The following is a 14,666-nucleotide window of genomic DNA, read 5'->3' on the forward strand; positions in this document are numbered from 1 at the left end:
CAAAACAATCAGAAACAGACGTTAGTAGGGTGGCGTGAGGGCCCGACATCCTCTAGTGGACCCTTGTGTTCACTGCCCATATGTGGAGCCTGATTGGCATTTGCTGTAATATACCAGAATTGGCAGGTTCACCACTGGCACCCTGTGCTTTTCACAGATGAGAGCAAATTCACCCTGAGCACATTTGACAGACATGAAAAAGTCTGGAGAAGCCGTGAAGAATGTTATGCTGACTGTAACACGTTTCACCATGACCAGTTTGGTGGTGGGTCAGTGATGGTCTGGGAAGGCATATCCTTGGAGGGACTCATAGACCCTCCAAGGGCACCCCGACCAAGTGTATCACCACTGAGACGATCAAATGCACTTTGAATTACTGTAATTACGCAACTGTTTGTCCTATCTGAAAAATTCAGACAGTTTCTGAAAGCTGAGAAATTGTGCTTCACACCCAACATAGGGGTATTACAGTAATTGTTGCCAGAAGTCCACGAATGCCGGCACTTTGTGGGCCTGTGATAAATAAAGGGTTAAGCTGCTGCAATGAGATTTTGGCAAAATGGACTAGCCTGCTGCATCATTCTTTCACTTTGATTTTCAGGGTGTCTTTGAATTCAAGTCTCTGTAGGTTGATAATTTTAATTTCCATCAAACGATGTGGCATCCTTTCATCCTTCCCAGTCCATATCAGTATAGATATCCAGCGTGATCCTTTATTTCCCCCACTGAGATCTGATGTGTTTTTAAAGTGTTCCTTTAATATTTTTGAGCAGTGTATATTTGATATGGTAATTTCCCTCAAATATTTGACAAACTAGTTTACATCTTTCCAACTGAAGATGCTGCTTGACTCCACACCTAGTCAATTCAGGATGCTCTGCTATATGTGCTGCAGACACTGCTAAGAGTATTGTTGGTATAATAGTCCAAGTAACCTTGCTGGACAAACTATGAAGCCATTTCTCAATTAAACCAGATCTTTTTTTCTGCACTAAACCTTTTTAAAAAGGTATATATGCTGACATATGATATTGATCAACAAATAAACAAATTGGACATGCTCTACCTTTTTGTTCAAATTTTTTTTAATCTCAAAGAGCATTTTGAAATTCAAGGGATTCAATGCCTGAGAAAATGAGCACTTATTTTTGAATTTGGCTGCATATCTCCAAGATAATAAAAAGCTAAAATAATAAATAAATGAAAGGTAATAATAAAAGCTACATAATATTGGATGAAGGACATCTTGACATAGCCAGTGATATTGCTGTTAGTTTGGTTTTGATTATTGCAGATCCAAAGGCATGTGCAAAAGATTTGTCCTTGGTTAATATCACTTCATCTCAACAACAGTGACCAGACATTGGTATTCAATGAATCTTGGTTCACTGGGAAAAACTTTGAAACTATGGTTTACCCCAAGTGCTTGGCACTATGAGGATAAATTGGTATCACAAGATTTTTAAGACTGGTGGTTTCATCGTATATAAGGGTATTATAATTTTTTTTTTTTTTTTTTAAATAATTGAGCCTTATGAGATTCTGAGTATGTAGAATATAAAATACTTTAATGTCAACCCTCAACCCTAACCCTCATAAAAAAATAAATAAAACCAATTAAATTGGTGAAATGAAACAATAAATCTGCTCTTAAGCTGTTTTGGCCCAATTTAAATATTAGACATGGACCTATAGAGTCAGTCCTTAATAGGCTGCTTCATCTGCCTTTAGCTTAGATGAAATGCCACTTATCGTTGTTGTTGTCTGGCTCATTGGATTAATGTTTTCACAGCAGAGCAGAACTGTGGACTTATTCTTTCAAACTCTGTGGCATCAGCTAGGCATTTTTCCAGACAACAGAATATTAGATTTGTCTCACCTGGTTCCCTTCAGTGTATGTGGAGGAGCTACTTGAGACCCACCTGTAGTGAAAGCCCAGCACAGAAGCAGCAAAACTAGTCTCATTTTTATAAAACTTTTTCAAAGCACTCTGGTGCATCTCTGGTCTTCTCTTCATCATCTGCCTTTATAGTTTTCCCTGCTGTTAACAGACTTGTGCTACCTGACTAGTTACAGGTAGCAAATAATTGTGTATGATTCATGTTTAGAACCACGAGTGAAGAGGGTGTACAGTTGGGCTCCCTCTCAATATGCTCTGTAGTGTTACCAGTCAGTGACCATCTTGAGACCACCAGTCACAAGGGAAATATGTATATTCTGTGAGTGGTTGGTGAGTAGATGGCAAGTGGTTACTGGAGGTTGCTGGCAGTCACTAGTGTGAAATTTGTCGCTGCACTGAAAACCTCTTTGTGTCTGGTCTCTGTTTCTGGTTTATGTCTTACTATTTCAAGTTTCACTGCAGCTCAGAGTGTAAATGGCGAGTATTTACAGACAAGTTGGCATATTTCATTCAAACTGTGGGCAACTGCAGCAATCCGCTAGCAACCAAAGCAGTCACAAAGAGGTTTTTTGGTGCAGCACCCTCTTTGTGTTGACTTCACCTGGTGACAGCCAGCTACTTGTGTGTATAGTCAGTAGAAATTATACATGGCAAGACCAAAAATTGTGCCCGCATTTAATTCCTGAATAAAAAATGATCTTGAGTTTGAGAAATCAAGGTCACAGAGTGTCCCACTTTTGCTCTGGGCTCTGTTTGCCCCAGAGCTGATTTCAGCTGAATGTCTAGTTAGAACCAGATGGAGAATGCTGGATGTCAGCTACTTCTATACATCCCAACATGATGAGTATCCACACAGGGCCCTGGTGCACACCTCTCTGTGTCTGTGTGTTTCTGCTTCGTGCTATGTCAAAATTGTGAAGATTAGAGCAAAAAAAAATTAACTCAGATCTACACTATGTTTCGGTGTCTTTGTGTTTCACTGTCTTTGTGGTGTTTCTGTTTGTATCTGTTGTGCTCCCTTTGCCCCCCTTTTCTGCTTGCCTGAAGCTGGTGCTTTGGTTAGAATTGCTGTCCCCCTGCATGGGTATTTTGCCATGGAAATCTGTCCAGGCAGCATTTATTGGTAATGGGTTAAAACCTTTTAAATACTATTTTAACAATGTTTTCTAATATTCCTCTAAAATATTTTATAAATATTGAGGTTGGGCAATGATAATTATTTGAGGTACTGACCGGAAGTTGCTTTTTTTTGTGTGTGTGTGTGTATGAGTGAGCTTGAATCGAAGGCCAAAGATGATGAAGATTGGTGTAGTATTCAGTCGTCAATCATCATCTTCAGTCATTTGTTCCACTAGAAATCAATAAAGTAATAATATGGATATTCATCGTGTATCCCTGCTTCACAGTATTTCTATAGTTCTGTCCCTCCTGTGGGCTCACCTCATATGCCAAACACAAAGCTGTCTGCAGGCCCCAGTCCTGCTGCTGAGCTAATTAACAAGGTGTGAGGGGTTTCAGGTGTGTGCGACTGTGTGTGTCTACTCTAGGTCTTGCTGTGTTTGTTTCTGCATGTGTTACTGTTGCCTTATGCCAGGTCATCAGGCTCGAGCTGAATCTTTGCCAGTACAGGGAGAGGGCTGTTGTCAGCACGGACACATGCGCGCACACACATGCACACATACTGACTCTCAAACACACACAGTCAGCAAAATAACAGATAACAGAAACCCTGTATGAGGGCATCCCTGGAGAAACTCTTGCCCCATTATGGATTCTCTTGCAAAGGGCAGGATAATATTCCAGTGCTTTGTATGTATTTCATTAATGTGTTTGTGTTTCTGTAATATAAGTGTGCGCACAGGGTGTTAACAGGTGTAAGCTGCTGCTGCTGCTACAGTGAGTTTCCTCCTGCGACCAGCAAATTAAAAATGCCACTTTCATGAAAACACTGCAGTCAGGACAAGTTGTATCTTAAAAAAATAAAGAGAAGTCACATGTTCTAATGTGTGATGAGTGAAATTTCCTGTTCAACCGTTCTCACTAACATGCATCAACATGTTTCATAGGCCTTGTTTCAGTAATAAATAGGGAATGTGAACTTTTGTGATCCACCTTTTAATTAACAGAAAGAAGGATCTCACTGACTTTCAGTATGAACTCATGCCACATAAAAAATTCTCCAGTATATTTCTGCAGACTAATGCACATCTGGCCTTAAGCAGATAAACAAAGTACTTGCTGGAATGCATATTCAAATGTAAATGCACCAGTAGGTGCGATGTTATTCGATCCAGCACATATGAAAATTTGCGACCGGCAGTGTGAGCTGATCAAAAGCTGCATCTGAATGAACCTGTCGTGCATCTCATCTGTTTTTCCTTGGAGGTTACCTTTGTCTCTTTTACCTCGTTCACTTAATCAATCTCTCTCCTCTCCCCTGTTCTTTCCTCCCCTATCTCTCCTGTCACTTCTCTTCCCTGCTGCCTCCCTCAGCTCCCTTCATTCTCTGAGTTTATCCTTTGAAGTAATTTGTTAAGCTCCTCTCTGCTCTCCCTCAGGAGTTCCCTTCCTACGCTGAAGGTGTCTCAAGAGTTTCTATAAAGCTGGACTTCTTGGAAATTGGTTATATGCAGTTTGCTGATGCCTCAATAGTGCAGTTTGTCACTGGGCAGGGAAAAATTTGAAAATGTGCACATTTTATGGACTTTTCCAAAGCATCCTCCAGGTCATTTTCTCCAGCATGTGGACTCCGATGTGGTGAAAATAGAGGTCAGACTGCCTGAAAAAGAAATATCTTGATGTCAGACTTTCCTTTAATGCAGCTCTAACTCTTTCTTACAGATTGCTGTGAAATTCTGAGTGAAGATGGCCTTATTTCAGAACAACTTCTGGGTAAGTGTCTTGAAAAACACCTTTTAATAGAAATAATGCTACAGGACACATGCTTGAAGATTACATTGATCTTTAACTGATCTTTAACCGTGTCTTATAACTCATCAGCTGCTATAGCTGTATCACAGCTATGAGTCAGTGAGCTTTTCATTCATATTCTCCACGGACAGCTGTGCTTCTGGCTCTCTGTTGTGCATCAGGTATAAACAGGAACTGCTTGTTACCAATAGATACCAATCTTCTATTTGGATCTCATCTTCTACAACATGGAAAGTGGTCTCATTTAAATTCTTCTTGGCAGAGATGATGTCTGCAATGTTGTATAAATGACTTTTAATGTGATATAACTAGTTATTATTATAAGAATATTTATTTGATACAACTGTGTGTTACCTGGCAGATGTAACCTTATGTTGTTGTTGGGCATTAAAGATCTATACATTTTTGATAACTTGGTTTTAGGGAAATTCATTTATTTAAAAAGCAGAAATTTTGGTCAATAAGTGTGAGAGATGGCAATCGAAAGTTATGGAAAATGCCATCAAGCGGACCTTTCTCTCACTTCTTTATTTTATTATTCTTTATCTAGGAAAAATGTGAGACTGCTAAGTGTGCCATGGTTAAACAAAGAAACAGGGCTTCTCAAAACATTCCTTCTGGGGGTGACAATGCACATAAACACAAATGGCCCACATGTAGTAGTTAAGCAGTCTACTTAACATAAGAGCTTTTTCCTTTTATTTTTGTCTGGATTATTAAAAAAAAGCAAAACACCTTTATACCTTTGGTGGAAAACCAGAACCTCCTTTTTTTTTTTTTTTTTTTTTAAATGCAGGAATAACTCTGCAAAAGAAAAACTCCAGTTATGTTGTTTCCCTTCAGTCTTTTTCAACTTGTTTCTATGTTTTTTTATAAAATCAAAAGCACAAAGCATCAGATTTACCCTCAAGCTGACGCATTTTAACTGCATCCGTCTTTGCATCATTTCATATCTGCAAATTGGCACTCGCTAAAATTGAACTTGCAAGCAAACAGCTTGTACACACTATTTAGTCAACACTCAGAAGGCATTGAGATTATATATCCAGGGCTACTGTCTGTGTGTGAATCACAAATTTGTGAGCGCAAAAACTCAAACACATCATTTGACAGATTCCTTGTGGTGTCACCAGGTGTTTACAGTGTCTCATGAGGTTTCCTGTGCACACCAATATTCTTACAATATTAGTAATGCTTTGAAATTGATTTCTGATAAATCACCCCAACTATATATCATATCATGAATCATCACCTCTCCAATAAGACAGTGAAGAGAAAAAAAGGGTCATTAAAAGCCTCACAGCGACAGGATTTATTACCTTGTATTGGATTACTCTTGATTTTCCAAGTATTAAAAAAATTAGTAACACAGTGTTGCGAGAGGACTTAATTATGACATTAATTGGCTTAATTTTTCAGTAATTAATGGCCTCATTAGCAGTCTTACACCAATGTGCAAAGCAAAGGAATGAGACGATGCCTCAGTGACTTTGCCAGCTGTTACAGGCTTTCTCTTCCTCTTCACTCTCTGTGTTTGTCCTCCTCTTTGCTTCTGACCCAGCATACCTAGTACATCTATTTCAGGTGTGCCCTACTTTTTTGGCCTTATGGCACAGACTTAGAAAAGTTTTGCACATTGAACTAATATTTACCAGTTTCAATTAAGGTGCAGAAAAAAGAGTTTTAGAACAGGGTTTCTCAAATTTTAGTTCACTGAGCGCCAATTTAGAGAGCTGACACAGGAAAAAAGTAGCACTTGGGGGGGGGGGGGTTTATTAATATGGCTGAAGAAACCTTCCCCGAGTAGCACAGGAGTACCTGCATAGAGATTGTTCTTTCAAACCTCGCTCAGTATCTCACTATGAGAGCTACCACTAACTCCACGTCTGTCCAAGACAGACCAATCACTTCAAGGACACAGTATCTTCTGACTCTCTTTATAATAGCCCCACACCAGGCATTCTAACTTTCTTGCCCTTGAAGTCACAAGAGCTCCTCAGCGGTCCTGGACCAGAATTATCCACTTAACTTTTTGCTGATGCAGTCATAAAAGTAGTCCATGAACATGGGGTTTTCTCGTTTCAGGAATAACTATTATTATGCTGTAATTATATATTTTTGTCACAAGACTATATTCTTCTATTTGCAGTTGTTGTGTCATCGTATACCCATGTTATAAAAATAGCACGTCAAGTAGCTTGTGTGTCTGTGTAGCTATTGCTGCCTTTCAAAGCAGAGCATGATTGATTATAGGTACCACTGGATCCTCTCAGAGGTGGTGGCGGCAAGGATAAGGATGTCACATCCCACCCTTGCCCAGCCGTTTGTTGGTTGAATACCTCGGAGAAAGCCCCTCATTGCCTCTGAGTGTCAAGCATGCACAGGCATCATTGGCAGACCCTGACTCCTGCGAGTACTGCCACGTAATACCTGGCAGAATCCTGGAGCGTTTGCAAGTGTTGGTGGCCTCAAAAGTCAGTCCTTGTCTTTCTGACACTACAGTGAAGCCAGCGACAAAGCTCAGCTGCTGCATACCGGGGGGGACATGATCAATAACCTGGAGGCTGAATTTTCAGCTCCCTTCAACCAGCTTCTCAACCCTGAAGAGGAGCGTGGAGAAGACAAGGAGAATGTTAACATGGGTATCCTCAGAGATGATAACATTGAGGATGAGGAGGATGCTATTCATCCTCCTGCTCAGGCTTGATTGACAGGGAAACTCAGACCTCTCCACCTGCACGCAAAGTCGATCTACGTGAGATATGTAAGCGTGCAGCAGCCAGGCTGTCCATTAGCTGGCCTGCAAGGCAGAATAAAAAGCGGGATGAGAGGGATCTGTACAGTAGGAAAATATTGCCCACTTTGCACCCATGAAACAGCTTGCGCCCGCTGTGTGTGTGTGTGTGTGTGTGTGTGTGTGTGTGTGTGTGTGTGTGTGTGTGTGTGTGTGTGTGTGTGAAGGAGATGAGGAGCTTACTAGGATTAACCCTTTTTGTCACAGAGTGCCCGTCAAGGGTTGTTCTGGCCTGGAGATTACCAACGATTAGGTTTCGGGGCTCGAACCCAAAGTGGTGGAGGTGGCGTTTCATCTCCATCCAAACCGACATTCCACACTCATGTTGGCAGGAACAAAGGAGCATTTCACAGTCTCCATACACCAAAAGGTTTATAAGTCAGCAGCCAGCTCTCAGCCCATCAGGCTAAACTGTTTCAGGACATGGGTCACCTGTCGGATAAGGGCACCTCCAGTCCTATGGTTTGGGAGGAGCAGGCTAGCGACCTGAGGAAGAAGCAGGGTGAAGCTTTTGGCTTCTTTTTGACCTGCCTGGGCTTTGCGGCTATGGGAGCAAGAGGGCGTGATCTAGGCTTCCAGGGTCCTATTTCCCAGCAGCAGGCATCTAACTGGCAGTGTCTGCACAGACGGCATAATGGCAAAAGTCTTTTGCTGCTTTTGCTGCCACATCCACTGCTGCATTGAGCCATGGATCCACTCTCCACAGGGAAAGAAGCATTGGTCGAAATAGAATTTGTAGTGTGTGCTAGAGGCTCAGCAGGCAGCACTCATGGGCCGCTTTTCCACTGATGGGGTTCCGTGCCGGTGCCAGTATTTGAACCGTTCAGTGGTTTTTCCACTGTGAACGCACTCGGTGCTTGGCCAAAAAATGGGTTCAATTTGGGCCCTGCAAGCTAGCTGGTCTCGAACCAAGAACGTGTGATGAAAGCAGCAGAAGGGCGTGACTCTGCCGTTTCAACGTAGTTTTCTATCGTATTACATGTGTATTATATGAGAAAAGCAAAGCGATTTTCACGGCTGTGAATTAGGTTGGGCTCTAAGGCTGAACTTGCTTTTATCACAGATAAAAGGATGCAAAGTACGTACTTGTCTTGCTTGTAATTGCTGTCTGTGTTTACCTTTGTGCTGCACACAGATGCTGCAGTAGTTTTGTTTAGACCATAAAATGTGTTTGCAGTACAAGAAAGGGGAGTGTATTCTCCCACGTTTGTGCTCTTCGGCTTCTGTGTCCAGACGAGGACCCGCCCACACTCATACGTAAAGGAGCAGTTCACAGAAACGCGGTAGAAACCCAGGCTCATTCTTACACGTTTCGCTGGTTCTTTGAAACCGACACCATCACTGGCACGAGCACTGGCACCTCGGCGGTGGAAAAGTAGCAATGGAGATCCCTGCGCTGAGCGCTCCAGGGACTTGTTCACTGTTCCTTCCTCCCCTCAAGAAGCGGAGAGAGGAAAATGTTTCCTCAAGCTCCACTCTAAGCTGTGTAATGGCCAACAATGTTCTACCTGTTCACAGTCAATAAGGAGTGCAAGTTGCCTCAGTGCTCTCTAATTTATTCACCTCCCCGCCTTGTGGGGTCAGTTCAGAGAGAGAGGTGTGTGTGGTTCTGAACAAGAAAGCACTTCACATGGTTTTTTAATAAAAACACCAATGTCACAGCCAGGCATAAAGCTGAGGCTGCTGTGTGTTTAAAAAAAAAAAAAAAAAGAAAAGAAAAATCTAGAAAAATCAGAAATTGCAGGTCAGTCTGTTGCCCGAAGAGGGGAGCAGCTGTACCACTTTTGGTCTTCAGTCCCCTGGGCCCCTTGTCAGGATGAAGGAATGGTGTGCACGTGCAGTCCATCCATGTGTGTTGACAACAGTTTCCAGGGGTTACAGACTGCCGTTTGCAACCAAACCAGATTCCGAGCCAGGTTTGAAAGAGCATTTGGTTACTAGCGTAACCCCAGTTCTCTTACAGTGGAGTGAGGTATCTCACCACGCTGCCCTACTTCATGGGTTCGTGAAAGAAATATTTTGAGAATGCCTGATATGGGGTGAGGCTATTGTTAAGGAGGTCAGGGGAACCCCATGTCCTTGAAGTGATTTGTCTGTCTTGGACAGATGTGGTGGTAGTGGAGCTTCTATGATTGAACATACCAGAGGGTATTTCCCATAGTGAGATACCCTACTCAGTTTTCAGAGAACCTACCTAGAGTACCTACGCTAGTAACCACGTTTTTCCTAACCTAATACCCATCACGTTGGGGGATGCACTTTAACGCAAAAGTCCAGTAGTGTAATAAACTGCAGCGACAGCCCTCATTTCCCATCATGGATGTGGTGAATTGAGTAGACAGTAATAAGTCAGATATACTCTCTTTTATGTCTCAAAGTGCAAGTGATACTTTGACAGTTCAAGGGAAGGGGATTTATACTGGTAATTATAATTTTTGCACCAGTTTATTATTTTTATCGCCAAAGGCAAGAAGGAATTTTGACCTCTTCTGCAGATCTGTCAGTCTTTTATAGCTGTAGTGTTTTTTTTTTTGTTTTTTTTAATATAGTTCTGGACTATTTAGTGTGTGTGTGTGTGTGTGTGTGTGTGTGTGTGTGTGTGTGTGTGTGTGTGTGTGTGTGTGTGTGTGTGTGTGTGTGTGTGTGTGTGTGTGTGTGTGTTAACTGGTGAATATGAGCTGTTGATTGTGCAGTGTTTGTCATGGCCGGGGAGGAAACGGACGAGGAAGGACTCACATGAAGGACTCCAGAAGCAAACATAACTAAAAAGGGGATTTATTTCAACGGGGAAACACAAATACAAAAACCTTGGAAGGGAGTCACAGGGAGACGAAGGGCAGGCACAGGGAACACAGGAACATGCGGGCACAAAACATCAACGACGCGACAGAACAAATGAAAACTGAGGGCTTAAATACACAATGGGTAATCAGGGCAAGAGGAAACAGCAGGGAACAACAGGTGAGGCAAATGAAACTAATTACACAGGGGAAGCAAAGCTAAACACAAAGCACAAGGAAATCACATTGGCAAAATAAAACAGGAAGTGATAAACCAAGGAACACGCAGACAAGTCACAACACTGGGAACAAGACAAACATACAGGGAGGACAAACTCAGGAAATAAATTAACACAAAACGCTGGGCCAACGGCCCAGGACATGACAGTACCCCCCCCTCAAAGGCCGGCTCCCGACGGCCAAAACCAGAAACAAAACCAGACAAGGGCGGGAGGCGGGGGACCAGGAGGGAGGGCCCGAAACAAAAACAAAGACAGGGAGCAAAACAGAAATCACAGGGCGTGAACAAAACAAATCAAACCCGGACAGGAAGAAAACAAAAACACAGGACCAGAACAAAAGGCGACGGCACAAGGCCGGAGAGCTCCAATGTCCAAAACAGGGGGCCGAAACAAGGAACAGTCCAGGAGCTATGACAAAACAAAAAACAGCAGGGGAAAAAACAGTCCACAGTTCAGGGGAGTCAGTGGGAAATCCAAAAACAAAAAACACACAGTTCAGGAGGCCGCAGAGGCCAAGGGGCCACAAAGCAAAATCCCAACGAGGGAGGCCGACCGCGCTCCCAGCGGCGGCGGCGACGAGGACGAGAAGGAATCACTGGAGGCCGACCGCGCTCCCAGCGGCGGCGGCGACGAGGACGAGAAGGAATCACTGGAGGCCGACCGCGCTCCCAGCGGCGGCGGCGACGAGGACGAGAAGGAATCACTGGAGGCCGACCGCGCTCCCAGCGGCGGCGGCGACGAGGACGAGAAGGAATCACTGGAGGCCGACCGCGCTCCCAGCGGCGGCGGCGACGAGGACGAGAAGGAGTCACTGGAGGCCGACCGCGCTCCCAGCGGCGGCGGCGACGACGAGGGGGAGTCACTGGAGGCCGACCGCGCTCCCAGCGGCGGCGGCGACGAGGGGGAGTCACTGGAGGCCGACCGCGCTCCCAGCGGTGGCGGCGACGAGGAGGGGTCACCGGAGGCCGACCGCGGGGCGTGCGGCGGCGGCGACGGGGAGCAGACTCTGGAGGCCGACCGCGGGGCATGCGGCGGCGGAGAAGGGCGACCCCGGGCTCTGGTGGGGAACCCTCGGGTGACGTGGAGCGCTCGGACTGAGCAGAGACCCCCACCGGCTCGGACTGAGCGGGACCCCCTGGCTCGGAGCGCTCGGACTGAGCGGAGACCCCCATCGGCTCGGACTGAGCGGGACCCTCGTGCGCGGAGCGCTCGGACTGAGCGGAGACCCCCATCGGCTCGGACTGAGCGGGACCCTCTGGCGCGGAGCGCTCGGACTGAGCGGGACCCTCTGGCGCGGAGCGCTCGGACTGAGCGGAGACCCCCATCGGCTCGGAATGAGCGGAGACCCCCATCGGCTTGGAGTGAGCTGAGCCCATGGGCTGAACGGGGCCTACATAGTGAGGCACCGGATGCGTAGGCTGGGACCGCGGAACAGGGCACACTGCTGCTTTATTGAGCAGCAGGGGCTGCTCGAGGAATAGCAGAGGTGCAGGGGACTGCGTGGAAGCAGGCCGGGAGACGACTGGCTGCGTGGAAGCAGGCCGGGAGACGACTGGCTGCGTGGAAGCAGGCCGGGAGACGACTGGCTGCGTGGAAGCAGGCCGGGAGACGACTGGCTGCGTGGAAGCAGGCCGGGAGACGACTGGCTGCGTGGAAGCAGGCCGGGAGACGACTGGCTGCGTGGAAGCAGGCCGGAGACGACTGGCTGCGTGGAAGCAGGCCGGGAGACGACTGGCTGCGTGGAAGCAGGCCGGGAGACGACTGGCTGCGTGGAAGCAGGCCGGGAGACGACTGGCTGCGTGGAGCAGACCGAGAGCTAGGGAGATCTGGCTGCGTGGAAACAGACCGAGAGCTAGGGAGATCTGGCTGCGTGGAGACAGACCGAGAGCTAGGGAGATCTGGCTGCGTGGAGACAGACCGAGAGCTAGGGAGATCTGGCTGCGTGGAGACAGACCGAGAGCTAGGGAGATCTGGCTGCGTGGAGACAGACCGAGAGCTAGGGAGATCTGGCTGCGTGGAGACAGACCGAGAGCTAGGGAGATCTGGCTGCGTGGAGACAGACCGAGAGCTAGGGAGATCTGGCTGCGTGGAGACAGACCGAGAGCTAGGGAGATCTGGCTGCGTGGAGACAGACCGAGAGCTAGGGAGATCTGGCTGCGTGGAGACAGACCGAGAGCTCGCTGACACTGGGGCCTGAGAGGGAGCTGACACTACTGGAGCTACAGAAGGAGCAGGAGCTGAGGGAACTGGGACCAAAACCGAAGGAACTAAGACAGGGGCTGAGGGAACTGACTGAGAGGGCACTGAAACAGCTGACACTGGGGACCGAGGAAGAGTTACTGGAGCTGACTGAAGGCGAGGGAGAGCGACTGGAGCTAGAGCTGACTGAGACCCTGCTGCTGCAGCTAACACAGAAAACCGATGCGAAGGCTTGGACCTGGTTGCCCCCACCCGCGGAACAGGAACGGGTGCAGAGGTCAGCCCGTCCGTGGCTGCCCCCACCCGCGGAACAGGTACGGGTGCAGAGGTCAGCCCGTCCGTGGCTGCCCCCACCCGCGGAACAGGTACGGGTGCAGGGGGAGCTGGAGCCAAGGGAGCGGGAGCAGGGTGAGCAGAGGGAGCTGGAGCTAACTGAGGGGTCTGAGACTGCGACTGAGGAGGAGCTGGAGCTACAGCTGACTGGGAACACTGCGACTGAGGAGGAGCTGGAGCTACAGCTGACTGGGAACACTGCGACTGAGGAGGAGCTGGAGCTACAGCTGACTGGGAACACTGCGACTGAGGAGGAGCTGGAGCTACAGCTGACTGGGAACACTGCGACTGAGGAGGAGCTGACACTGGAGGAACTGACACTGGAGGAACTGACACTGGAGGAACTGACACTGGAGGAACTGACACTGGAGGAACTGACACTGGAGGAACTGACAGAGTGCTAGGGTGAACAGACATTAGGGAAACCGACTGAAGGCTAGAGGGGCCTGAGTACGTCAAAACTGGCCGCGTGGAAGCAGGCCGGGAGACAGAAAGAGCAGACTGCGAGCTAGAGAGAGCAGGAGCTAAGGGCGTTAGAGCTGACTGCGAGGAGACTGACTGCGAGGAGACTGACTGCGAGGAGACTGACTGCGAGGAGACTGACTGCGAGGAGACTGACTGCGAGGAGACTGACTGTGAGCTAGGGAGAGGAGCTGACTGCGTGGAAGCAGCCTGAGGCACAGCTGACTGGGGAGACTGAGACACAGCTGACACCGGGCACTGAGAATGCGCTGACACTGGGGACTGAGAATGCGCTGACACTGGGGACTGAGAATGAGCTGACACTGGGGACTGCTGTAGGTGAAGGGTGGAGGTTAAGAAATCCTGCACTAACCCATGCAGAGAGCCAAATAACCAAGGGTAATCATCGACTAGCCCTTGCAGCTGGGCCGTGAGCTGTTGCTGTTCCTGCTCACATGGGTCAGCCAGAAGGTCCATAACCAGTGAATCCACCCAACAGATAATGGTCTGCTTTGCCACCTCAGGGAGGGGAAAGGCAGGGGGGTGACGGGAATAATTGTCCGCAGGCATAGTAGCGTTGAAGCCAGTGTTACTCACGGAAACGGAGGATTGGGTGTGAAGTGGTGAAGCGGTCCGCGGCGTTATACCGCTCGGGTCTCGGGGTGCCTTCCGCCGTTGCTGCCGGGAACTCCCTCTCCTCCGCGGCTGCCGAGGAAGGGAGGGATCAGCGAAAGGGGAGGCAGGTGAGTGACGATGACGGGGACTGTTCAAAGACGCCGGGCCCCCCAGCGCTAGACGAGTGCCGTCGAAAAAATTGGAGCCGGAGGGGGTTTTGTAATGGTCGCGTCGTTCTGTCATGGCCGGGGAGGAAACGGACGAGGAAGGACTCACATGAAGGACTCCAGAAGCAAACATAACTAAAAAGGGGATTTATTTCAACGGGGAAACACAAATACAAAAACCTTGGAAGGGAGTCACAGGGAGACGAAGGGCAGGCACAGGGAACACAGGAACATGCGGGCACA

The 14,666-nt window shown here is 47.5% G+C and overlaps 1 protein-coding gene across 1 annotated transcript in view; it reads left to right on the plus strand.

Annotated features, from left to right (window-relative positions):
* Window positions 1-14,666, plus strand: part of fcho1 (FCH and mu domain containing endocytic adaptor 1) — a 67,114-nt gene that overhangs the window by 12,341 nt on the left and 40,107 nt on the right. Inside the window, exon 2 of the mRNA XM_030726766.1 lies at window positions 4,742-4,792. Coding sequence (XP_030582626.1) covers window positions 4,766-4,792 — 27 coding nt within the window. The 5' untranslated portion in view covers window positions 4,742-4,765. The remainder of the gene's footprint in view (window positions 1-4,741; window positions 4,793-14,666) is intronic.

The sequence above is a fragment of the Archocentrus centrarchus genome, chromosome 4, assembly GCF_007364275.1.
Source record: "Archocentrus centrarchus isolate MPI-CPG fArcCen1 chromosome 4, fArcCen1, whole genome shotgun sequence".
NCBI classification, from domain to species: domain Eukaryota; kingdom Metazoa; phylum Chordata; class Actinopteri; order Cichliformes; family Cichlidae; genus Archocentrus; species Archocentrus centrarchus.